This window comes from Chionomys nivalis, chromosome 8 (genome assembly GCF_950005125.1).
Source record: "Chionomys nivalis chromosome 8, mChiNiv1.1, whole genome shotgun sequence".
NCBI classification, from domain to species: domain Eukaryota; kingdom Metazoa; phylum Chordata; class Mammalia; order Rodentia; family Cricetidae; genus Chionomys; species Chionomys nivalis.
The window spans coordinates 35,538,854-35,565,849 of NC_080093.1; the positions used below are offsets into that span (position 1 = coordinate 35,538,854).

Consider the following 26,996-nt stretch of genomic DNA (forward strand, 5'->3'; position numbering starts at 1 on the left):
GTAGCCTTCAGGGATTCCCCACTCCAGGGGCATTTGAGATGTTGTCCTCTGTTCTCTACCACCCCACAGTCAATGTTTAGATAATTGTTCATAGCTGTTTAGGATATGAGGTCTTGACTGAACTGCAGAGAACATGCTCTGATGCCCTCTTTTCCATACTTTAAACACCAGCTTTGTACTCAGGAGTCTACCCTGGGGCCTGATAATTCACCTACCCGCCTTCTTCTGAATATTTATGCCCAAATGCCAGGATGTCGGATGCCCGTCCACTCCCATCACAGACCACGACTGGTACAGGAGGGGTGTCTCGAAGGTACTCCAAAACAATCGAGATCACGTTGGGTCCTCCTTCCACTATGAGTGCCACCACTGGAACCCCTTGGCCGATTCCTGCATCAAAAAAGGAAAAGAAAGGGAAAAAAGGAGAAAAGAACACAAAGCCAGCAAACCAAATAAACAAAAAGAGAACAAAAAAGCAGAAACTAAAATTACTGAGCATGGGGGAGGTAATGAGATACGAAAGGATAAAACACTGAATGACATTTGTAGAAAACTCGTTAGTAGAATTTCCACCCCCAGAAAGTACACATGATCCTGCCCAATCCCCATAACTCACAAGAGGGATATTATTCCACTTCACATCGGACAATCTGATACATCAAGAAGGGAAGTGACTCACAGAGAAAGACTGGGCCGTTTGTCAAAATGTTGGAAGCCACATTCTGATTGTTAGAAGTGTCTTATCTATCTAGCAGTTCAGTTTTCTGTGTAAAATTTGGAAGTTAGAAATTCCAACTTCCTGGTTTCCAAAGAAGTGTTTAAATAGCTCTTTTCATTAAAAAAAATAAAGTCGCAGGGCCTTGTTGGATCCCATGCTGGCTGCAATATAGGTCTATGTGTTCTAAGCACAGCTGATTGTCTGACGGGCAGCTCCCAGCAACACCAGCATCATAAAAGGTCACCATTTTGGATACATGGGTTTCTGCATAATTGCACCCTGCACTATTGAGCAAAGTGCCAGGTGTATGATGATACTCACTACACATCTGTTGCATTCAGTTGAATTAAGGGGATTCAAAGGTACTTCCCAATGCATTTAAGATTTATATCAAGCCACAAACCCCTGTAATTTTCATGTAACAATTTCTGTAAGGTAAGCATTGTATGTGTGATTCAACCTAACATGTTAAAGAGAAGCACTGAAAACCAGTGTCCACGAGAAAAACCATGAGGACAGATTTAATTTATTTTATAGTGACATTTTAAGTATCATTAGGTGTCACTGAATAATGTACTTTGTTCAATTTTATAGTACATGAGTCAAACTGAACACCATAAAAAACGAGCTGGTTTTACGATGTACCCAAAAGTGCTCTTACAAAAGACATAATTGAAATTTTGTGCTACCTCTGTAAATATGAATTTACATAAAACAAAACAAAAATAAAATCAAAACTTGGTCATCTGTGTTTTCTGGCTGTCCTTTTGCTGACAATTTATCTTGTATCAGGAAACTGCTTCCCAGTGACAAGCAACTACTTGGGATTTGGTTTTTGCCCTGTTGGTAGGAGATTTTACAGGGCTACTATGACTGTTTTCCTTCTAAAATCTGAGCGTACCAGTCTCACAGGGTCTTATCAACTCTATGTTACAGAGGATAGATTTTTTTTGCAATTTGATTTTAATCTTAAAGGAAAGGTCCAAAATGCTGGTTGCACATGAATAGGTATTATTTTAAATCTCCATCAAAAACATGTGGCAAAGCTGGGCAGGGGTCGAGGGGCAGAGGCAGGCCGATCTCCGTGAGTTTGTAGCCAGCCTGGTCTATAAAAACTAGTTCCAGAACAACAGGACAGGCTCCAAAGCTACAGAGAAACCGTCTCAAAAAATAAATAAATAAATAAAAATAAAAAAAAACCAAAAACCAACCAAACAAGAAAATCCCCAAAACTCAAAACCAAACCAAAACAAACCAAAACAAAAAATAAAACATGTCACAAAAAGAACACCTGTTCGTTAAGGTAGAAGCCTGTGAGATCTTTGTGTTCTCTAAGGAGAACTGGGGAGAGATGAAACCTGGGTCCCACTAGTTTTTGGAAAGAGGGTAGGATTTGAAGATTATTTTGAAAATATAACGAGAAGACAGTGAAATATTCTGCGGCTCTACTTTCCAGGAGCCCCTTCCAACCCTGACACCAGATGCCTGAAGAAGTCTGTTATGGTGTCTGTGAAGGAAGAGGCTTCCCAGTGCTGCATGCTGGGACTACTGAGCGAGGTCTTGAAGGGTTTGGGGGAGAGAAAAGATGAACTGGAGACCTTCAGACAGCACATTATTTTTAGGGGAGAATTTGCTGCCATAAAACACTCACGAGATGGGGGATTTATACATTAACGTGCCTTGAGAAACACAGCCTCTTTTCCGAGGATAATAGACTCATTCTGATCTGGGGATGTAGCCTAGTGGTATACCTCAAGACTCTGGATTCAGCCTCAAATATAGAAAGGGAAAATCATTTACGGAAATTTCTAAATTCTCACTCTTGAGCAAAGCTTCTGTCAGTGTGCCTTCAACTCAAGCTAACAGACCAAGTGGCTTTCGTTTGAAATCCACTCAGTGTCGTCTTGCGGGGTAGGGGGTGGAGGGGTGGGGTGGGGGATGTTCTAAACTGGGCCTCTAGAATGTTCCAGTGTTTTAAGGCCTGGTGGAAGGCAGACAAGAGAACCAGTAACCATTTTTCCAAAAGGATAGCCAATTACAAGGGATCAGTTTTTATGGACTAATTTCAGGGTAGGTAATACATTTCAATTATTTCCTGAAAACATAGTTGTCAATATATCAGTGTTATAATCTCTAAAGAAACAGAAATATGCTCAGGATGGTAATATTTCCTATATTTGTAATGAACTTGGTAATTGAATAGTTCAATTAAGTTCAGTGCTAGAAAAAATGGATAGAGCAAAAATATTTGTCTCCCTTTTTATAAACATTCTATATATATCTATACCCCAAACTCTCTTTTCTTTGGTGACAAAACATGAAGTTTACCCAGTGGTTAAAAAATGCTTAATACTTAAAATAAAAATTTTATTTTTTACTTTAATTTCTTATTGGGAGAGACAATTGTTATGCTTAACACAAACAGAACTTGCCAAGATCTGGCAACATTAAGCTTTTTTTTTTTTGGATGCACATACATGCACATTGGTTTTGAATCGGAGAGGGGGAAAGTATATTAAATATTACATCATGAGCTAAGCTGTGAGTGTTAGTCTATTGGTGGTGCATGCTTTCGAGAATACCTGTGAGAATGTGAAGAACGTGAGAAACTCTTGCTCTACAAAGGAAGTGCATGTCTGGACAGAGGCAAAGATGTTTCTAGGCAAATTACTGGGGTTCTAGGATCCCTGAAGCTCATCATTGAATATGTACATAAAGAATTTTATTTAGCCACATTGAAACATTCACGCATTAGCTTGCTATTTTATGATCCTCACTGAGACAAGTTCTTTGATGGCTTTTCAAGCTAAATTCTACATCTGAGGAAATTATATTCCATTTTATTGCTCTTTTATGTTGATTGGATAAACCTTCCCCAGTAAAACACTGTAGAACACATCCCTTCTCTTATTCCATCTGCTCTTTCTCTCATTCTTTAATTTTTTCCACCCACACTTCATTTTCTTAACCACATTTTGAGCATAACACATCTAGGAAAATCTCTAGAAAAATTAACAGATTACAAACTGTAGGCTGTTGCCACATAGTATGAAATGGCTTTTTACAAGTCAAGCATAGTACATTTTTATTAGTGACAGAAAGGAAACATTCTGGAAATTCCTTTTATCTGTAGCTGACCTAGATTTGCTCAACTCATTGCTTTTTCTTTATGTCTGTCAGAAATTAGTTTAAGTTCCTTTAAAGATCCATTTAAAACTATGTCTTGCTCAGCTGAAACTGTTGGTTGTTTGCCTCCCAGTCCCTTTCCCAAAAGTTACTCAGATTTATACTGAAAAAAAAAAAACTATTTCTTAGGAAAAAGATTATGTCGCTTATTGAGGATCTCTGGATTATTATTCTTTTGGTTTGGGGAGAAATTAATTTAATTCCTTAGCTGAGCACAATCATCTGACAAGTTCTTCTGTATCTGAAGCCTTGTAGTGGTCCTTAGGAGATTTCTACTAGAACATAAGTTGCTTTAACAAGAAGATGTGTAACACACCCGCCACACACTTCAACCTTAGCATTTTGTTACATGTAACAAAAATATGAGCTCAGGGAATGGACATGAGTTCAGCAGGGTCCAGTTTACCTAGACTCTCTCATTACATTTAGAGTCCCAGTTCTTTCTGCACAGCCTAACATATTTGACTTTTGTCAAATCTTTGTGTGACTGGTATGCCATTCAGAAATGGGGGCATTCCTTACCCCTATGTGGGCAGCATTTATGTTGGGATAAATTAAGATTGAGTTGAGTTGGGCATTGTTCAGGACGTAGGAGGCAGGAAGACTTAAAATGCCAACTCATTATTTTTCTATTTTATTTTTGTTATTTTGTATGTATGGATAAGTCTTGCCTGTCTGGGAGTCTGTGTAGCACATGTGTGCCTGGTGTCTGCAGAGGCCAGAAAAGAGCACTGGATCTTCTGGAACTGGAGTTCCAGATGTTTGTGACTGTCATGTGGGTGCAGGGAACCAAACCCAGGTCCTCAGGAAGAGTAGCCAAGCAATCTTAAATTAGCCATCCTTCTAGTCCCTTAAAAAAAGCTTCTCTTTCTACCCGTCTATCCCCTTCCCCACCTCTCTGGCATGCATCTATATTCTATAATCAGTTAAGGTAATTATAGAAGCACTTGGTGTGTTGGACAGAAATGGCTGACTCACTGAGATGACTTAGTTCACACTAATACTCTGGTTCTATGTCAAGACGATCAGATAGAATTTAAAGTACTTAGGAGTCTACAGAGTCATTTATTTTCTGTTGAAAAGTGGTTTATATTTCCATGAAGGTCAAACAGACAAGATTGACCTTGATCTAAGTCTCAATGACCACAGGCCAAGCTTACAATCTTTTAGTCTGTATCATTCAGAAAGGAGATTCCTGCTCCTTGTATGAGATGACTTCCTAAAGAGAGTGGCCAGTTCAAGACCAGTTCTGCCACTGGTGGGAAACCAATCGAAGACTGTGGCAATAACATTGATGTAGTTAATTTTTGGCTTTGTCAGCTCTGGGAGTATGCAATTCTTAGTGATTTAAAAGTTTGCTTGGAGCGAGAATTTCTGTGTTTTGAAATACTGCATATTGTCAGAATTTATCAATATGCTTCATGTTGCACAGATTTAAATTTGCATAATTACAATTATAATTAAAAGGCTTCACCCACCCACTAACTCAAATACCCTGGGCTCTAATTTAGCAGTTTATTCTGCCGATAAACACATGGTCATCATCTCCTATATTTATATGAGTGGCCAGCGAAACCAAGTAACCTTCTAGATTATTGCACGTTTCAAACAGAATCTCCCACACATTTGAGAGGCATTAACAATTATTGTAGTGATGGAAGCTATACAGTACCATAGCTTTTTTTTTCAGATTAGATTCTAAGTACTTGTAACTAGATATGACCTATCTTCTGTGGTCTGCAAGTGTGAAATGGATGTAAGAAAATTAGGTAAAGCTATAATCAAGCCAATGAGATGGATCAGCGGACACGTTTGCTTTCAGGAACCCACATGGTGAAAAGAGAGAAAAATTGCCCTCTGGCCTCCACATGCATGTTGTGGTACATGGGTGTACACACTCACATCCACACACACAACCACACACAGCTGTTGATTGGTTGTGTCTAAGAAAAATCTAATTTTTTTCTCTCTAGCTTTGAGATACTTCTTGCAAGTTTCTCTGTCATAGATAGGTAAGTATTCAGATAGAGTTATGGAAATGCTGTGTACAAAGATGGTGCTGCAGTTAAACTTCCTTCAGAATGAGACATTAGGGATCTCAGAAGTGCTTCAAAGAAGAGGGAGCCCAGAAAATGCATTCCCATTTCCTTCACTGGTCCTCAGAAAGTATCTCTGTTTCTAGTGTATCCCTGCCCTGACTGCCACTGCTAGACCCCCTGTCCGCATGGCTAGACTTCATAAAGCATGTTAGCTCCACCTAATTGTCTTAGAAGGCAACTTGATAGACATAGATGTATTGAAACCAAATTTTGCTATTTTGCACAGTATGTAGCACAAAGAGTAGATCCCTAATTTGTGAGATCATCACACCGATAAAGGAGTTATCATTTATAAAGCCTCTTAAAATAGAGCTTGGCACTAAGGGCTTTCTTGTTAAGTAAACACACATATAAAGATGCCTATTTATATTTATTAAGCTTATAGAAGGTTTCTTCTTTAAATATATAAATGATTCATGAAGATAGAAGAAATGAATGCAATTTATCTATTTAAGTCAAACACATGTTCTGACAGTAAAGTACTGGGAAACATGCCTCCCTGAAAATGTGCCTAGTTTCTAGAGCAGACCAACAATATGCTAAAACCATATGCATTTATGTTGCATCCAAAACCCAAAACCTCCTGGTTTGAGGTAGATGGCCTTTAAAATTAAATTATTTTTTTTCCTAGTTCTCAATTATTTTTCTTGGTGCCTCAATCAGTTGATTAAGTCTTTTGAGTGGGTTAAAAAAGATGCAAATACTAAATAATAAAACCAATAAGCCAAATCCAAGTATTTTATATGCTTTCAAACTCACTTAACTTTTGACTTAATGGGAAAAGTTATTCCCTTATGGCCAGACAGCTCTGATTGAAATATGCTGCTATTAATGTCAGTGTGCTCCTATGCAAGTAGAATCACTGTGGGTAATTTCAATAGAAAGGGACACCCAGTCCCATGGGCTATAAAGCGGATATTACTTTCCAAAAGGGGAAATCCAACATTGTTTTCTTTGGGGTCATTGTTTGAAGACTGAATGTTTTAACGTAATTGATCTAAGACAACAAGAAAACTCATCCAAACAAAGCTATAATCTTCGTCTCTGCACTGTTCAAAACCCACATCAAAAGACTGACCTTGCCTTCTCACATGTGGGGTAACTGGAGAAGTTCGGAACTCATTTTACTTTAAAATATTTTGCCAACACTTTTCTCCCAGTGTCCTGAGATCCAAATATACAGCCCATGCAAGTGCTGTATATTTGGAATAAAGAACAGCAGTTAAAACAACTGTGGGCTGTGAACCCAGGGAAGGACCTGGCCTGTCATGCAGGGAAGAGCTGATGGAGATGGGCGCGGTGTTACTGCCAATGTGTATGAACAGGTCATCTTCAAATTGTACATATGTTTTGATTTGCATCTGTTATAAGAGAATGCAATTATTTCCAAGAGTTCTTTCTTCAAGTAGTGTTTTATTCCTCTCCATCCCTTTCTGTTTTCAAGTTCAAAGTCTTCTTGAACATTTTCCCCTTCACTAGGAGACAGAATTAAACATTTTGCTGTGTTCTTTTTATAGTTAAAAAAGAAGTCTCTGTTATGACTATGCCCTATAAATTTGTCAGTCAGCCACAACAATCTAAAGAGGAAGGTTCTCATGGCCCCCCTGTGACTCTTGAAATTTTATTTCCTTGTTTATGTATCCCAGCATCTCTTTTCCCTACCTGGCAGATGTACCTTAGTAATTCAAGCATGTCACACAGAGTTCTTTATGTAGTGGTTGACCACTAAGGTTTGGGATACAGAAGAGCAGGAAGGCAGAGTCATTTTGTTTTTGTTATTGTTGTTGTTGTTTTTTGAGACTGGGTTTCTCTGTGTAGCTCTGGAACCTGTCCTAGAACTCACTCCATAGCCACGGCTGGCCTCGAACTCATTGAGCTCTACCTGCCTCAGCCTCCCCAGGGCTCCCCCCCTTCTGCTCCAGTTCTGTCCTGATGATTGTAATAAAAATGTACTTCTTCCCCAGACATTTTTAAAATATTTTTACAACAATTTGTAAATTTTGTAAATTTGAGCAATTTGTCCTCAGTTAACTGAGAGATGATTTCCATTGCCCCCAAATCAGAAATGCAAATACCCCATGTGTATGTTCCCTGGTTTTCCTGTGGATTATTGAAGGTCCCTTTGGTAACTTTCAGGCCTTTCTAGAAGTATTTATGTAGCAGTTAGCCATTATTCACAGCTATTATCTTTCTTTGAAAATCTAGTGTGGTTTCACGGCTTATAGGAAAAATCTGAAATCCTTCTCTGTCGTATAAAGGCTCGTCTTCTCCCAGACTCAGATCACAGCTTCAGCTTCAGCTTTCTCGGTTTTTCACTCTGTATTCTCACACAGCATCCTCAGGGTCCTCCATGTGCGATTATTTTTAAGCTCCTCCTTTAGCCACCCTCGACTTCAGAGAGGGATCTCTCTCTCTCTCTCTCTCTCTCTCTCTCTCTCTCTCTCTCTCTGTGTGTGTGTGTGTGTCTGTCTCTGTCTCTCTCTCTCTCTTCCTGCAGCTGTCTCCAGGAGGAGGTATTTTAGCTAAGCAGTTCCATGGACTTTTCTCTCCCCCTGGTAAATTTAAAAAGAACATTTAAGTTTGGTCGGCCAAGCCCAATACTTTTTCCTTCCTCTTGCCTGCTCGGAGCAGAGGTGGGATGGGGTGGAGTGGGGCTCTCCCAGGTCCTCCAGATGCCCTGCCCAGGAGGTGGGTATGATGTGAGGGGGTGCAGCACGGTGTTGGATTCTGCTCAACTCTGGGATTCATACAGCTTATTCAGTTAATGGTCCTAAAGTCATCTTCCCCCACTTTCCCCTATAAGCAATACAAGTGGTATTTTGGATTCTATATACCCTAACTACTTTTATTTATTAATATTGTTTGAAACTTGGATAAAGAAGAGGGACACTTTATTTTGCCCCCTCTGCCCCCCTCCATTTCAATTGTCAAAGCCTGGTTCCAATGTTATCAGTTCTTAAGCCCTACCCAAGTCCCTAGGCAGTATTAATTTTCTATGCCTTTGTGGTCCCATTGTTCACTTAAAAAATTGTCTTTGGGTAGTTACTCTGCCTTGGTTTAATGGAAGTTGTTTTCCCCCACTACACTGTAAGCTCCTTGACAGTAATTCCCTCATCTCAATACACTGGCTCCCAAATGCTTCATGCTCAGAAGATGGTTCAAACAAGTGCTTGAAACAGAAAACAAAACTAAAATGCATAACACCTCGGGACAGTACAGATGAAGGGATAGGAACACATCAAGAGTTGCAAAGAGACTATTACACACATCAATGCTACTGAGGCATCCTGCTGAAAGTGCATATGGAAGCCATTTAGGTGGTTCTGTGGCATCCTTTTCCAGATCTTTACTACAGGGCTTCAGCAGTGGTCAGAGATCAGTGGGTGTGTCTCCGACTGTAGCAGTCCACCTGGATTACATTGGAAAAGCTCTGATGTTTAGAGACGGAATACTGTCTGCACTTTTAAGTGGAGGCTGTGCTGTTTCTCAGGATTGGACCTAGCTACGAGGACAAAGCATCTCGGCCACTGGGGAGAAAGATGTAAGCAAAGGTTTACATTCTTCTCCTTGCTAAAAGGATGCCCGTGAAGCTATTGTTTCCTTTGGTTGCAATGAATAGAGGCTATGTGACTGAAATTGAAGCCAAAATTTCTTCCCACTGAGCTGATTGATATGTTTTAGCAGTAGGCTAGGGATGACCTTCACCAACAAGGTATCAAAACAACGAAAATAGCAGACTGCCATTGTTAGACACAAGACTAAGGGAAAAGGCATTGGTTATCTTGGATCAATTATTATTTGGATCATTTTGGATCCCAAATTGTGGGTCTAATTTTGGACCCAAAGCACAAAATTAGATAAGTGTTTTTATATGGTTATCTGTCCATCTATAAGTTATATCTAGTCCCCACAGTCTTTGATGAACCTTCAGGAGAAATTATGAGACTATATTATATTGCAGGAAACTGTTTTCCTGGCTTCATGTTTTCCTGTTCAGGGAGTTCATCCCCATTGCTGTAGTGTTCCACCCCTGATCACCCTGTCTGTTTCCTTGCTTAGGATAAGTTCTTACTGGGTGGATGAGAATGACTTCAAATTCACGATTCTCTTGTCTCAGGCTCTTGGCTTCCAGAATTACAGAAGTGCACCATCATGCCTGGCTCTATGGTCAGCTTGACTGGTGAGGGCTAGTTTCTGAGGGTCCTTTGATGAGTGTTTTCAGCCTTTTCCCTATTTTTCCTCAGGGGATGAATGCCAGTCAGCTATCTAGGTAAAAATGCCTGTTGTGGAATTACCTCAGTATCTTTAACAGTGTTATCAATGAAATTGGCATTCTCCTCTCCATCTACCTGGCTGTGGTGTCCAACTCTCAGTATGGTCCCTGTCAAGGGTGTGGTGTGGTGTGGTGGGCTTCCAGCTCTAACACTGTGAGCTACAATACAGCTTCAGCTCTAGAATCTACTATGCAGCAGCACCAAGACAACCTGAGCCTCTGATTCCAAGTTGGGAGTGTAAATCTATTTTTAAGTGGAAAAACCACAATTTTCCTTACGTAAGATTTGTTTTTCTTGATGTCATCACAGCTCTTCACAAGCAAATGATGGTAATGTGGTTTTTAAAGAAGGTGATTACAAATGGGTCAAAACAAGGCTGCTCGTGAACTGCGTGGTTGTAGTGAAGTGTTGTCTCAAACTAAGGAAATCATTTCATTTACCATCCAATCAGAGCACATTTACAAGTATGTGTAGGTGTCCTTATTGATAATGACTTCAGTATTTCAACTAGAAACCCAAACAGCTTAATTCTGGACAAACCATCAAGTTCAGTAGCTCTGCCAGACTTACGATCTCAAGGTCATCTCTGGCAGTTCTTAAAAGTAGCTAGCAATTCTGGGGTGTTTAAAGGAGGCCCGGGTTTGTTCGGGGTTGAGGGCCCTGTTTCATGGGTTCAGTTTTCTGCTTCTTCTAAATACAGCTATTCATTGTCAGAGCTGTTCCCCTGTCTCCACGAGGGGAGATGAGGCTCTAGAGAAGGACTGAATCTTTAAGCAAAGGAACAGAGCAATAATACAGAGGCACCCGTGTCAATCTCTTAGTGGGAGGATATCAGTTCAAAACTTTTCTCATGGTCTAGCAAATCCTTGGTGATGCCGGGGATAAATCCCAGCTACTTCTCTTCCGGAGATGAATGCTGCACCGCACCCTCGTTTAAACTCATTTGGCAGATGATGAGAAGCTGGAGACAGCTATGGCCCAGAGATATGCAGCAGGTTCTCTGAGCCCTCAATCATGAGAGTATTTAATCCTGTTATCTTATTCTGTATGTCTGTGGGAAATGGCCTTTTGTAGCTGCTGGCACCAAAAGTCTGGGTGGCTGCAATAATAACTCATGACCTTATTATCTAAAAGAGGGCTCTCTTAAGATTATTAAGTAAGAACGTGGTCCTTCAAGGTTTGCCTTAAAAATCGCACCGCTCATGTACAAAAGTCATTCGCCCAGTTGAGAAGGATCCGTAGAAAGGATGTGTGGAAATCTCACGCCAGTGTCTGTGCTAGGATGGAGGCTTATTTTAGATCCATCAGAATCACCCGTGGAGGCCACAGCTTGCAAGCATAGCCTGGCCCATCCCTGAGAGTTTCCAGTCAGTGAGAATCGGTGTTTCAGGGCAGTTTCCAGGTGATGCTGCAGCAGCTGTTGTTCTGGGGACCACACTTTGAGAGCCAGTGGTTTAGCCTAAGCTGCAGGGGGAGGCAGCAAAAGAAACAAACAAAAAACAAACAAACAAACAAACAAACATAAAAACCAGCTGACATCTAAACTGTGCTCCACTCAAGCAAGTAAAGGAAAAGTTCATGGGGCGAGACTGGAGCCACCCACAGGGTTCCTAGGAGTCTCCTTTAAAGCAGGAACCACCAGCAGACTTCTTCCTTAAAGGGCCAGACAGGCGAGTGTTTTTAGCTCTGCAGACCCGATGGACTCTGCTAAAGGACTCTGCTTTGCGACTGTGACACAGAGCATTCCAGGGATACTTTATTTAGAATAGCATGTGTGCTGCAGTAAATCCTCATTTACAAAAATAGATGGCATGCTGGATTTGGTTTCTGGGCTACAGTTTGCTCACCCATGGGCCTAGATAATGTGCTAAAGAAATTCAGAGGAGGAAAAATCTGTTAGTTCATTTATCTTGAGGGTCCAACGGGTAATGACCAAGTTGGGAACATGGATGTGTAAGCCCAGTGTTGATGCACCTTCCGTTGTACCAGTGGCAAACTGCTTTCACTGGCAGAGAAATCCCCTAACAATTCAGCTCCTAGACCTGGCTGCTTGGGACAGTGTAAGAATCCTTTCCCCCATCCCAGAAGGAGTTTCACCATGCTAGTGAAATTTCTCATGTGTACCTGCACTTTCTTCTTGGTGGTTTGCTTTTATAGGTAAAGAAAATACTTATTAACATGTTTTTATGATTTAAGAGAATTTGTGGATTTCTGAATTAGATTTTGGTTCCCGTTTGTTTTTTCCTCTGCTCATTTCACACGGAGTCATCCGGGTGCATTTTTCCCCACTTCATGGCAGGTTCGTGTTGCTTGCTAGAGCTGCTAAAAGCAAAATGACTTGAAGACAAACTTTCTAGACGGCTTTTGTGTAAAAGCAAACTCCTGCCCTGAAAAGGGTAAGAGAAAGGGGTGTATCTTTGACAGGGACAAGTGTGACCAGGTGGTATGGAAAGAAGCATCTAATACTGGAACCAGGATAAGAGATTCAACTCCCTGGTTTGGTTCTCAGGCCTTCTTACTTGGCTATGAGCATCATGAGCCCAGGGGCCATCCTGCTGATGGAAATGTATTCCTTGCTTGACTTCTGTCAGTCCACCACCCTGGATTGCTCTCGGCTCAGTAGCTGCTCCTCCCTCTCTCCATCTTTTTTACTATTTTTTTTATTTAGCTGATATCTGGTATTAGGGCTGTTTTAAGCCCATTTTATATTCTTCTTTCATTTTTCAATTTCCACATCCTCTTCATGGGTTCCCTATGCCTCTATCTAAAATTATGGGATTCCCCATAGATGTTATTTGGCACGGGAGTGCCAGAGTTGCCTGCTTTGGAGTGAGGGAACAGATGTGGACAACTTTGGCATCGCGGGTGACCTTGAGTGAGGGAAGTCGAGAGCCCCTCCCCGATTTTCTAAGTTGTCTTGTCTGTGAACAGGAGAGTGCAAGTCAGGGGGCATGTAGGGGTGCTACAGCTGTGATTCCCCTAAGCATGTGTTAAAGGCTCGGCCTCCAAGAAGGGCACTAACAGGGATATGGGAAATAATAAGTAGGACCTACTAGGAGCTCTTTAGATCTTTGCAGGCTTGCCCTTGAAAGGGATTGTGGGAGCCTTATCTTCTCTCTCTCTCTCTCACTTCTTAGTCATGAGATGAGCGGTTTTGCTTGATCGTGACTCCTACAATAATGTACCACCTCATCATGGGGCCCAAAGCAACACAGCTCATCACTCAGGAAACAGGTATTCAAAATTAGGTGAATTTGAAGTTGATTTTCTGTTTTGTTGTGTCTCTGAAATGGGGTCTTTCTCTGTATCCTGGGCTGTCATTAGTCCTGAGATCCTGCTGTCTTGGTCTTCCCAGAAAGACCTAGAAGTGCAGGTGTGTGCCACCATGTTCAGCCCAAGTGCTTCTTACAGCGATATGAAACTCAATAGTGCAGTGTTAGGGCTGGTGCGGAGACTAATGTGGATGGCCAGTTTGAACTTAAACAAAGTACATGGAGAGGATGTCGGAATTTATTATAATCAAGGAAAATGTTATTGTGGCATTTCCCAGGAATCTAAGTTTATGAACAACAATTCATACTGCAGCAGTTCTTTGGATTTGACTAATGGGAGCATAAAAATCGACAGAACAAAACAAATGCTATGTCCCAACGGGCCAGGTTCTGAGGCTGAAAAACAAGGGTGCAGGGAACGGCTGCCTTGACTTTTCAGGCAGGCGTGCTGTGCTCAGTTGCTGCTTGCTTCACAGCCTCCCCCAGGATTTCACAACAAACCCTACTGTGCAGCACAGACGGTGCACACTTCCTGTGTTCTCCCTCTGGGTGGAAGAAACGCAACTCCGCCGCTAATGAGGCAGGGCTCAGCTCCGATTTGTTTGATGACCGGGAAAGCTGACTCTTCAGCCCTCCCTCTCCCCGTTTTGGCATAGGCATGCCAATTTTTTTTTCACTCTGCTTCTTTGCAGCAGGAATTGCCCACAGCTCCCCATGTGGACCCAGCGACGCCAAGGCTTGTTAGGGTCCTGCATTCCCTTGCCCGTGTTGTAGGACTTGAGTGTTTGCCTGCTGGACTGTGGCATGTAGACCTTTGCTGAGCTTGGAAATCTGGCCTCCAGTGTGGAACAGGAACAGCCTGTTCAGTGCCGGGAAGAGTGCTGTTTTATCTCAGCCAGGGGTGCCAAAAGAGAAGGGAAAATCTGCTGCTTGCCTGTTTGGCTATTATTCAGGCATGAAATCTCTTAATTTCCTCACTTTTTTAGGGGCTAATGAGCTGAGAGTTTAAGGTTAAAACATGTTTTTTATCGTTAAAACAATGATAGCTTCATTAGTGATGCCCAGGACCCTTATTTTATTCTTCAGAAGTATATAAATTACATGATGATTTCTACATTCTTTTGTTTCAGGAGCTTGAAATGTTCCAAACAACATTTTGTGTGGATTAAACAAATTATTAACAATCCTCAAAAGGGGCGTTGGAGGGCTTGTACTGAATTCTTCAGCTCTAACCATCTTCAGCAAATGAGAGTTTAAATCCACGTTTCTTTGATACCCCTCGGGAATAAGATGCCATCTTTTCTCTATAAGTCACTGTGAGTTGATGATGATGGCAGAACAGCACCCAGTCAGCACAAGTCCTCTCATTTATCCCCCTTTTGTCTAACTTTCTAAAGTTTGCCTTGCGTTGCTACCAAATGAATTGATCCTGATCTGGTCCAAAGATTAGGTGGTGACATGGGTGACTATTACTTTGGCTCAGTGAGGAGAAATCAATAAATACTTCTACTTCTGTATAAACAGAAATTCTGAAGCTATGACGGCATTGGCTAATGCAATTTTTTTTTTTTTGTCTTCTAAATGCATTAGTTGGAAATGGTTAACAATAATTGCCACGGAATAGGAACACACTAAAATTTCCCAGACTGAATGTTCTTCTGCATGAGCCATGGTGGTCACGGTGATTGAGCCTATACACCTTCCTGTTCAGTTTTCTTCCTTGAGTCTCTCTATCATGTCACTACCTCATTGGTCTTTTCCTTTCTGGATTACATTGTCTAAAGCCCCGTACTCCTCTCCATGTCAGGCTGGAAACCAAAGCTGAAAACAAGGCTAGGAAGAAGCATTGCCCTTTACAAAAGTGATCTACCGGGCGGCTATTTGCACTCAGTTCTTAGGATGATTAAATGCTTAAGACATGAGCTCTGCTTTCTACAGTCACAGAGCTTGCAGGTGATAGGCAGTTGAGCAGGGAAATGGGCACACCATCACTAATGAGGGAGAAGGGCTACCACAGAGTTTCAGAGAGTAAAGTGTGAATGTGGACGGTGTGAGGAGTGTGGGTCTATGAGGCTCATCAAGGAAGGGAAATGCGTGGATGGAAGGTAAATTGTTAGGCGGAGAGATGAAAGGAATGTTGCCGTCAGTAATAAAAGAGGACTGGATTCCAGCAGGTTTCAAAGAGAGACAAAACATACCCAATAGTGTATATTACTTCAAGAAAACTGTAAGCATCTTGGAATGAGTGGATTAAAATGTCCATGTGGCATTACGGGAAAAAGAAGCTAGGAAAGAAACAGGAATAATATGGAGGGTCCTTCACTTAGCAATGAAATAAGAAAAGGACCAGGTCCCTCCCACCAGGCAGGTCCTGTTATCATGAAAATAATCTACTTTAACTGGCCAGAAGAAGTAAATTTGACTGATTTTGAAAACAAAAATATCAATTATTTCCAACTTAAAGTCTTCCTAATATATAAAGATTTCTGACCATTCTTTTCTCCGTGGAGAAGTGCCTAGGGGATCCCATTCGGATGCTGGGTGAATTACCTGGTCAAAGTTGTTTAAAAGAATGGTCCCATCCCCAAATAAGTAAGTCAAAAGTGAAAATGTTTCTTTTCACAAAAAGAGAAGGATCCTAGCTTGATTAGGGAAGGGTCAGATGGGCAAGATAGACAAACACTAAGACATCATTTTCCTTAAAATTTCTTCTATTCTCCAGAGTTGTTTTGACTTCATTGTTTTGATTTTTAAAGTGGCATTTAATTAGCAAGGATGGCTAATGTTTTACACAACCAACTTGTGCCAAGTCATTTTGCCAAACAGAGAGGAGTGAGGCTGAGATTGCTGTTGTTTCACTGCGCCCCCCACCACACAAATTATCCCTTAGCTAAAAGGTCCTCTAAAAGACAGAGGAAATTTTGAATAACCTAGACCACTGAGAACATTTGGAAAATAGCATAGTCATCACAGATACCAGTAACTGCCCATGACTTTGGTACTTAAAACTGTACTCAGCCTTAGTCTTTGGTTGAGACAGAAGAAAGTCTGTATGATTGGTCTGAACAGACCAGAGCATCTACAGAAGGTGCTAGGATGTCCTTGATGTGATATGACTGCTTAGAGGAAGCTCAGCTTCCTTTGCCAGTTAGAGTTTGAACTTGGGGTTGATAATATGTGAGTGTCTCATCCACTCTTTCTCACTTCTTAACTTCCCTGGGCAAGGTTCTATGATGTACAGAGTTGTTACCCCTATCGTGGGAAAGTTATGGGCTCAGTGATGGAAAATTTCATGTTATGGTTATCTTAATGCATTGGATGATGGTGCAATGATCAAAAAAGATGCCAGTGATGACAATTGAACGTCCCTTTGCCTTCCCAGCCTCCTTCATATATTCTCAGGCATAGGATGACAAAGGGAAGTCCACGAGTCACATGAAGAAGGACTGTTGTAGCCATGGTATAGGTCAGGAGCTCCTTTGCTTGCCTGTGTCTGCCTGTCCCCTCTTAGCCATCCTCTCTATTTCCTGCTCGCGCTATTTCTCCAGCATCTTAGCCACTGACCGGAAATCTCTCCCCACCTAAGTCCTGATTGATGACTCATTCAAAGCAATGATTAACCAGTCCTGGACACAGTGAGTCCTCAACTAGGTGCTGAATGAAACAATGCTTTCAAAGGGAGACAAATTTTAGGGAGCCTCTTCTTAAGTGAGCTAATGTTTCGCATGTTGAAGAACAGGGCAATAAAGATTTGGGAATCACAGCAGTCTAGGTATACACGCAGGTACCCAAGTAGCTGGGCATAAGAGTAAAGGTATAACCTATCTGAGATATCATTTTATAACTATAAAACGTCATGTAATTTCTACCTTGGATGGATTTGTCAAGTATTAGGAGAGACAGTACATAGGGCGATGTCTTATATAGTCTCGGGAACTTGAATAAATGCTTCCTTCCTTTTACTCATATCTTAGAATGCTGCTAAGCTGTCCTAAGTGGCATCTTCAAGGTAACATGTTAAAAGGAATCACTAAGCCCCGGTGGGGATGGATGTCTTAGAAGAGATGAGCAGTAGTCAGGAGAGTGATGTGGTTAGAAATTTTTAAGGAAATGATAGCTTCTAAGGTTAATTTTCTTGCTTGGGGTTTAAGAGGAAATTCAAGGTTCTTGTTAATTATACTTACCAATTGGGTCTAATTGGCAACTACCCCAAAATGAATAAAACAAGCGGGAGTCAAGAGAGAAAAACGGCAGGCATCCTGTCAAAAAACAAAAGCTTTGAAATTTCTACAACCCAATGGTCGGATACACATTTCATTAAAGCAGATGGACCACCCAATTTGTGTGAGTCTCTGTGTGTGCAATCCTGCACATGCAGAGCTGGGCAAAGTATCATACGATTTCTCAAAACCAAACACTAGCAGATTCATATCAACATGCCTTCTGCTGGTAGAAACATATTTTTGACCTGTTCCCATCGGGATTAGTTATGGGAGGTGAAGAGATTGCTTTACACTCATATTACATCTTAGTATTGGCGAAACCCAGTGTTGGTGGCTGGTGTATCAGGTAAGATGATAATTATGACTCTTTCAGTTCTGTCTTCCAGGACAGGACAAGAAGCAGAATCATGCCTATATTGTTTCTTGCTTTTAGAAACATTTCTGCGTTTTTTTTGTTGTTTTTTTTTTTAAAGAAAAATGTTCCATTGCCAAACATTATCTACATATGAATTATACCAGCTGATCACATGTTAATCTTCTTGATTTGTTACTAAGCATGAGCAATGTTATTTACTAAGGATTCTCCTTCTGCTCTTTCTCTTTCATTGGCTAGTCAGAGGGTTGTCTGTGTCTCCAATGCCTTCTCTCACTTCAGTATGTCAGGCTTCCTTCTGAGCTGGCTTTTCTCCCTCTCATCCAGGAAAGATAGTCAATGGCAAATCCTTTCTGGGGAGATCTCACTGGTTAAGTTAGCCTGTTTTTGGCTAGGTGGCTCAAACAGCATCTGCTGTCAAATCTGGGCCTAAGGGAGCCAGCCTGCCTTTGCCTTCCTTGAGTCTCTTGCCCTAGAATAACATATAGAGGAATTCCAGACCTCAGCCTCTTAGGTCTGAGCTAGACTTCTAGAGAAGCCTTAGGTTGTAGCAGTTGCTGGGAATATTGGAAAGGGACGGATGGTTGGTGAAAGGCACTGGGCCCCTTTTCATGGGTCATCATTGAGCCATTCCTCAGGTCCACAAGCAGATAAAACCGTGTTGTTAGAACAGTGAATACATGGACAAAACCATAAAGCAGTATCCCCTGAAGCACAGGACATGGGTTGCTCCCTTTAGATTCTCCTCTGTTCATAAAATAACAATGTTACATTTCCCAGTGCATCCTTAATCAGTGTGTTTCTGAGGACATAAATTCAGCTAACAATTGTGTGTAGGAATCAGACCACTTGTTAATACTATAAGCAAAGCTACTAATAGATGGCAACTACACCCACCCTCTTCCAGATATTTAGTGTAAGTATTATGAATGAAACTGAGCAATTCATAAATATATATTAAATTAAATAAACCTGGCTTTGTTACATCTTTCCTGAAGAGTGAACCACCGGTTGGTATTTTCAATCTATTCTTTCTCTCTCTCTCTAAACTCCTGATGAAGAAAAATATCAAAGGCTGCTATGCTAAAGGGCAGGGAAAAGAGTGAGACTATAGTTAAAAACTGGAGTGTCGAGGCAAAGGGATCATGTCCCTGGTTGTCTTGAACCCTCTCCCCCAAAGACACAGTAGAGAGATGATGAATGAGAAGATGGGGAACGAAAGACTAGAGATTTTGTACTAAACAAGATCGATTCCACAAGTGCTGTGTTGGTGGATGTTGCTGAACTTCACAGAGAGGTTTATTTTTTACCTCTGAATTCCTAGGACATTGTACCAAGCAGAGACCATCCCTCAAACTAAGATAGCAACATGCTGCAGAACAGGGAATGGCAGGCTGCGTGTAGCTTAGGTTCAGGCAGAAGCTCTGTCAAGTCAATTCACTGTGAATTCAAAAAAAACCTTAAGGTTTCTCCAAGTGACTTTTATATAAAGAATGAAAGTAGTGATGTAGATGAGATCTACAGATCATCTATATGTCTGTGCACACACCACACACACACACACACACATATACACACACACTCTCATACTATATTATTTATGTTCTGGTTCTATATTCTACTTTAGTGTTTCCCTAAGACTCTCTGTTAGTAAAAAAAGGAGTAAAACATGCATGCTTCTCCTTATGGATTTAATAATTTATATGTTCTAAAATATAACTTGAGGTCACATGTCCTCATTCATGTTTACCCCAGAAAACTTCCCTGTGCCATTAGAGGATACAATTTAAGAAAAATGAGACAAGGTTCAACTCTCTGTACTGCACCAAATTTCTGCCTATTGAAAGCATTTTACCTGTGTGGCATGTAAATGTTCTGGCCCCATTGTGCCTGTCAAATCTTGCTTGTCAGGCATCTGCATGAATATTCTATCCAGAAATGTTTTTGTCTGAACTGCCACTGTACTTTGTATAACAAAGAGCACGGGTACTTGCTGTTCTATAGTGCAGCCTCTGTACACATAGCCAGCCCTTCAGAACAGGCTGGTACAGGCGTGGGCTCAGATCTAGACTTCCTGGGTCTGCCACTTAGTAGCAGCCTGACCTGGGGTCCATTCCTTGGCCTCTGTGCTTTAGTTTGCTTACTAAAGAACCGATGAAGAACTCTTGTAGAGATTAGATCAGCTATTCCCTGTAAATGATGTAGAGTAGGACTCGATCAACACAAGGTTTTGTTGACTTCTTTGGAAGACTAAGTTCTGCAAACACAAAGCTGTGCCTTGTGTACCTTGCCGCCTCCACAGTGCTTTCTGTAGTGCAGGCACTCAGGCAAACTTGTAGAGCAAAAGTCCCAAAGAAGCATTGCCATGGGAAAATGGAACAGCGCAATTGCTGTTTATTTTAAACCATAGGAGGTTCTGCCACACTTTAAAAAAAAAAAAGTGAAGAAATTCAATATATATTTTGCGTGCATAGGAAATATCTTAACATTATAGTGAGGTAAAGAGTATATTGGAGACACTTTGCTACGGTGAGCATATGGGCACTATTCAACATGAAACAGCTGTTGAATGAGCTGCAACTTAATGGGGAGAGAGGGAAGTGGACTTTGGGGCCCCCAGGAGTGTGATGAAAGAGAAATGATTAGCTATTGGACTGCCATATTCCCCTCTTGGTAGGGACACAGATGCAGGGTGCTTCCAGTCTCCCCACTGCGACAGGACACCTATTTATATTTTAGTCCTGGGACCATGTTTAGACTGTGCTGTAATCTGCCAAGTCCAAAGCAGAAACACGTCGTGTGATCTGATTTTAGTTATTATTAAATACAAGCATGACATTGGTTACACTGGTATCCTAATTTTTATATAACTTTCATATGTGACTTGAGAATATTGTTCCTGTGTCTGTAGCCAGCCTCTCTTCCCTTCAGCTTCCAGACTAGATTCTTTGCTGATTCTTTATTCCTAAGACACAACCAAGACTGCGTGGATCAGGGAAGAGGTATTTTGAATGCAGTGATGCAGGTTCCCATTTACTGGTCGGGTATGATGGGGGTCACCCTAGAGCTGGGGTAGGATAACAAGGAGAGGAGAGCTAAAGGATGCGACAGTTGAAAGGACAATTTAAAAATAACACACAACATGAGAACTACAGTGGACAGTGGTGTGCTGTAGTTAGGATGTTTGCCAAATGAGTATGTTATGGCTATCCATCCTAAGGAGGAGACAGGGAACTATGTGAGATGGTTTTACTTTAGATGTGTCTAATAATTCTACTTTGTACTCCTTAATTACACATAATATCTATTTTAAAACATGATATATATATATGTATATATATGTTCAGGGAAGGAAGGTGTCAAACTCCTGTGTTAAAGGGATAGGGGAACTACTTCCAAAGACTTATTCATATACTCTTTTGCAAAAATTGTCTCTGTTTACTATAAAATTCAGCATCAGGCTGCCTAGTTTTATGCCAGCTTGAAACAAGCTAGAGTCACCTGAAAAGAGGGAACCCCAATTAAGAAAATGCTTCCAGGAGATCCCACTGGAGGGCATTTTCTTAATTAGTGATTGATAGGGAGGGCCCAGCCTATTGAGGGTGGTACCATTCCTGTGCTGGTGATTCTGGGTTCTATAAGAAAGCAGGCTGAGTAAGTCATGGGGAGCAAGCCAGTAAGCAACACTCCTCCACAGCCTCTGCATCGGCTCCTGTCTCCAGGTTCCTGCTCTGTTTGAGTTCCCATCCTGACTTCCTTCAAGTGTTATGGAAACAAAAGCCAAATAAACACTTTCCTCTCCAAGTTGCTTTGGTCATGGTTTTTCATCATAGTATTAAACTTAGACAAACATCAAGAAGTTTTAAGAACAAAAGGTGTAGGTATCATTTCCTGCCTTTTGTCTTCTACCTGGTTCACTGTAAGTACCGTTTACCTACGATTCTACGTATCCTAGAATACTTAGGGCTATTGTACAAGCATATGAGTATAAAATATCAAGATGTAATTATAGTAAACAAACAATTACATTATAGAATAGACTTTAAATTAAAGATTAACTTTAGATATCTTAAAAGATACCTCTAGACAACTTTCTATATGAGCCCAAACAGAACTATTTCACTATCTATAATAATTTGAGTATTTTACTACATGTCTCTATAATTTTTTGTATCATTGAGTAATGGTTAGGTTATTTCTGTTTTGTTACTGTGAGCAATATTATAGTAAGTATATACAGAGTAAATTCCTAGTAGTGAAATTGTAGACTCAAAGGTTTTGTACGCATAAAAGGGATGGTAGAACATCGCTAAGTAGGGTTTCCACATTTACACATAACAAAGATATTATCAGTTCATATTTACGTAGTATTTATTGACATAAGTTTACCTTGAGCTTTGATTTTGCCAGTTTGATTGATATAACTTTTTCATTGATGAATGATGTTAAATCTTTATCTCCTTCCCCATGACCTTCCTATGAATATGTCTTGATCAATTTCCATAGGGTGTTACACATTTTTCTTTTTGATTTATAAATACTTTGCATATTATGGAAATTGGCTCATTGTCACAGCTGCAAATATAGTCTTCATTTGGCTGTCTTTTGAAATTGTTTTTCTAATGGAATTTCTAAGCATTTGTTTTCTGTAAAACCCTGTCTTATGTGAATGTAAAAGTCACAATACTTATCATTTTTTGGCATCAATCAAACATCCCTAATCTGAAAATTTGGTAGCCCCAATTTTCTGAAATCTATAACACAGACTCTCAAGCATTTTTAGATAAGGAAAACTCAAGCTATTTTATAAAATGACAGTGGGAAATGATGCCCAGCCAGAAGTGGGACCAAGAAATTGTTGTGAACAATGGAGTATAAGGGAGAAAAGAGAATGTTTATTTTCAAAGTTCTTGCTGTGACCTCCTTAAATGTGCAAGGTCACACACACACACACACACACACACCCTGAATTTGCTCACTCTCTAAGCTAGAACAGAAACCACATCTACACATAGCTCTAGCACTTAAGTTGGACTGAAAATGCAAATTAAAAATCAAAGGAAAGCCGGGCGGTGGTGGTGCACGCCTTTAATCCCAGCACTTGGGAGGCAGAGGCAGGCGGATCTCTGTGAGTTCGAGACCAGCCTGGTCTACAAGAGCTAGTTCCAGGACAGGCTCCAAAACCACAGAGAAACCCTGTCTCGAAAAACAAAAACAAAAACAAACAAACAAAAATATCAAAGGAAAAAATAGGGTTAAATTGATAATGACATGTGTATGATCTCTAAAACAAGGAACCTGATGAACTTACTTATAAAGATTAATTATAGTCATATATTTTCTTATAACTTTCATTAGCAGACATACCAATTCATATGTTTATTAGTCATTTAATGGCTTCATCGGCACCCTATCCCTCCAGGCTTTATTCTGTACAATGACTAGTTATCACTTCAGGATCATTCAAGTGTAAGAAGCCAGACTGGAGACTGACATAAGCTGTTAGCACCCCTCCTCACTTTCTCTTCCGTCTCCACAGAGATTCCCTCCCTCAGACCTCTTTTATGCAATGTAGTCCCAGAGGAATAAGACAAGAGAAAGCCACTAAAGTGATAAAGCTAGGGAAGGAAGGAGTCAAACTATGCCTGTTTGCAAACAACAGTTTTGTATTTAAAAGATCCTGCATACCCTATCAGAAAACTCTTAGATCTAATAAACGGATTGCAAAATCAATGCAAAAAAGTCAGTAGCTCTCATATATAACAACGGTAAACTCAGAGTTCTATCTTATTCATAACAGTAAAGAAATTTCCTAGGAATAAACCTAGCCAAGGCAGTGAATGATCTCTACAGTGAGGACTTCAAGACACTGAAAAAAAGAATCTAAAGAAGATACAGATGATGGTAAGACTTTCCACGTTTCTGTAATGGCTAGATTAACAAAATAAAAATAATACTGTACTGAAAAAAGTAATCTATAGATTCCATGCAGTTTTCATCAAAATTCCAATGTCATTCTTCAGAGAATTAGGGAAAAAAATCAGACATTTGTAGTTTTCACATTTCTTGTAATAATATAGCTGGGCAGGTTACTAACTGTCCTTCATCTCCAAGTGGTCTCTACGGCTTAGCACTGCTGCCCCTCAGGGATAGTGATGTTGATAAGTGTATTGATGAATGCAACAGGTTCTTTGATTGATGTCAATCCTTTGGGAAGACTTGGCTCCATGGTTTAATAATATGAATATGTATATATATATATATATATATATATATATATATATGATCTACTATAGTCTAGGGATGTGAAATATATATGCTACTTGCCAGATATACAATGTAAATTTTTTAGAAAAATTACCTCATGGTGCTCGCTTCATGAATTACTCATTCGCTCAAGATTTATGTTACTTCCTTGCCTCTAACTTCTAGAATAATTCTAAGTAATTTATAGATAAAATTAGCATTTTTGCCTATTCACATCTGATATCTATTTTGGCAGAACCCTGATTTATTAGAATGTTCCCTGGGCAATGTCATGTAAAGAGTGAGCTTGCCAGGGCCTCAGAGGTAAAGCAATTGCCTCTCTGGGTTTTGTCTCATCCTCATGTTAGCTGACAACTGTAAACTGTGGGATTTCTCTGGACACCAAAGGCTACGACAGGAGAGTTCCCAGCCTGGAGCAGGTAGATCACCAGGCTTGAAACATCTAAAGCAGTAGGCTAGGAGCCGGTGCTGCTGAATTGCAAATTCTTATTTGATTTACTTCATGGGCTGGTTTTGCCTGTTAGGCAAGTCAGTGTGTCTCTTCAAATAAAGACTAGCTTTTATACAACCACAACGGCACAGCGGTCAACTCCATTCCCTGACTCCCAATACATGAAGGGTTTGAATACAGAGATGCTATTGGGCATCTCTAGGAGAGAATAGGCTTCATTTTCAGCACCAATAAAGTTCGATATTACAGAAAATTTCCTACAGTGATATTAGGATGTATTAGAGCTGGCATTTTATATTACGGATTTAAAGGCACTAAAGTCCTTACAGACTGTTAAATATTTTTAATATCACCACTATTCCTGAGCGATGTTTCTTCTATATGTATTCAAATAGCAAGCGCATCCAAAGGGATGCCGTTGTTGGATACCAGGAGTTCATATGAAGCTGTCTTACATATTGTAGGAGGTTAGTATTCTTGCCCCTCTCCCATGTCAATAATTAAGTACCAGAGATTGGGGCAACTCCAAATTTGCTCTCTCATTTGTCTGTTAAGGGAGGCTGTTCCACCATAGCTGAAACCTCACTGTCATAAATTGCTTTAAATTGGTATGTACATCATAGGCACATACTAAACTTCAAATACAATTTAATTTTGATTTTAATCAATTGAACTTCCATAATCTCTTTTAACCAACTTCCTTTTTAAAAAGCTTTGACTTATCTTGTGGCCCAGTGTGGTCATAAGACCCATTTCAGTGGAAAGGGGAAAGGCTCTCCACAAAAATCTGGGATGTATTACAGATGTCATTCTGTCCTACTGGGACACACCACTCTCATCACTGTTCTTTTTGTAAACTGTGTAAATAAGTACAAAGTCATATATGAACAGGTGTATTGCAACAAGAACTTTATATATAAAAAAATTCCCCCAGCGGGTTCTAAATTCCAATATCATTTGATTGTATTTTAGGAATTCTGCAATCATTTTTGTCCTTGTTTACTTAAAAAAATAAATGTCAAACTCATTTTAATCTGCTCCTTTAGAGAAAAGTGCTCTGGGTGGCCTCATCAGGCAGGGCCACCGTTAAATGTCAGATGTTATTCTGGGGCTAACAGCATCAAATTATCTTTCTAGCAAACTGGCAGAGTGGAAACCTCAGTGCACGCAATGACACCTCCATTAACTAACCCTCAAAGCACATGTGTTTGTAGTGGGCTGCCATGAGAGGCTTTCTAAGATTGAATTCAGCCTGATGGAGAGTTCTCATTTAAGCAGAGAGGAAAAGCTGGGGAATTCTAGCTTCATAAAGATGTCCTAGACTGACGTGCACAATATAATGATAAACCCAAGCCAGATGAAATTTCCATTTGGTGAAATCTAAAGTATAAAGTGATGAGCCACCTCCACCACTTTTAATCAATTGAATCCCAAAGACAACTTGAATTTGGTCTTTTTCTTACAATGTCCTTTAGGCAAATGATCAGAAGAAAAATCTAAGATTCTCGACATTCTGGGTTGATTTGCATCAGCCCAAGTTCTTGCCCCGGCAGAGGCAGGATACATTTCAGCCTTACCGACATTTGTGATCTCTCAAACACAGGGAAGCAGCTTCAGCGTTTTCTTTTTTTGTACTATAGACTCAGGCCCTAGTGACACTAGATTTTCAACTCTTCAGGGAAAGCTAGTGATTTTTGGTTATCACTTTAGAGACCAAGAAATTCTGTCAATTACCACTTAATAATTAGTGATAATAGACACTTGATGATACATGCCAGATATAATTTTGGTGACTTTTCTATCTTTGGACCCTCTCTATAACTGAAGGGGGAGGTAGACTCTTAATCAGCAGAGTCAGGCTAGAAGTAGTAAAGCTATTCTAATAAACATCCTGGCTCTGATGGGCTGCTGAGCAGAAGCTCAGGGTCACGGTTGGACCTAAGGCAGTGGGGATATATAAACATGGTCCATGGTTCCTACTGAGAGGGCCAGAAGGGGACCAAAGGTCTGAACTGCCACATGGCACAGTTCTTTTATGTGTTCAGCCGTTTAGTCACAACTTTGTGAACGATCATCCTGGGCTCACAGATTCAGAATCATTACTAAGAGAAAACTGGCAAATGGCCGAACGTT

The 26,996-nt window shown here is 40.4% G+C and overlaps 1 protein-coding gene across 16 annotated transcripts in view; it reads right to left on the minus strand.

Annotated features, from left to right (window-relative positions):
* The window catches only part of Trpm3 (transient receptor potential cation channel subfamily M member 3), a 492,783-nt gene that overhangs the window by 190,455 nt on the left and 275,332 nt on the right, over window positions 1–26,996 (minus strand). For 9 of the 16 annotated variants that reach the window (XM_057778226.1, XM_057778224.1, XM_057778222.1 and 6 more), the window contains exons 7-8: window positions 17,734–17,808; window positions 216–390 (exon numbers count right to left, since the gene is read on the minus strand). In XM_057778226.1, coding sequence (XP_057634209.1) covers window positions 216–390; window positions 17,734–17,808 — 250 coding nt within the window. The remainder of the gene's footprint in view (window positions 1–215; window positions 391–17,733; window positions 17,809–26,996) is intronic. The other 7 variants (XM_057778232.1, XM_057778230.1, XM_057778228.1 and 4 more) reach the window with 1 other exon arrangement.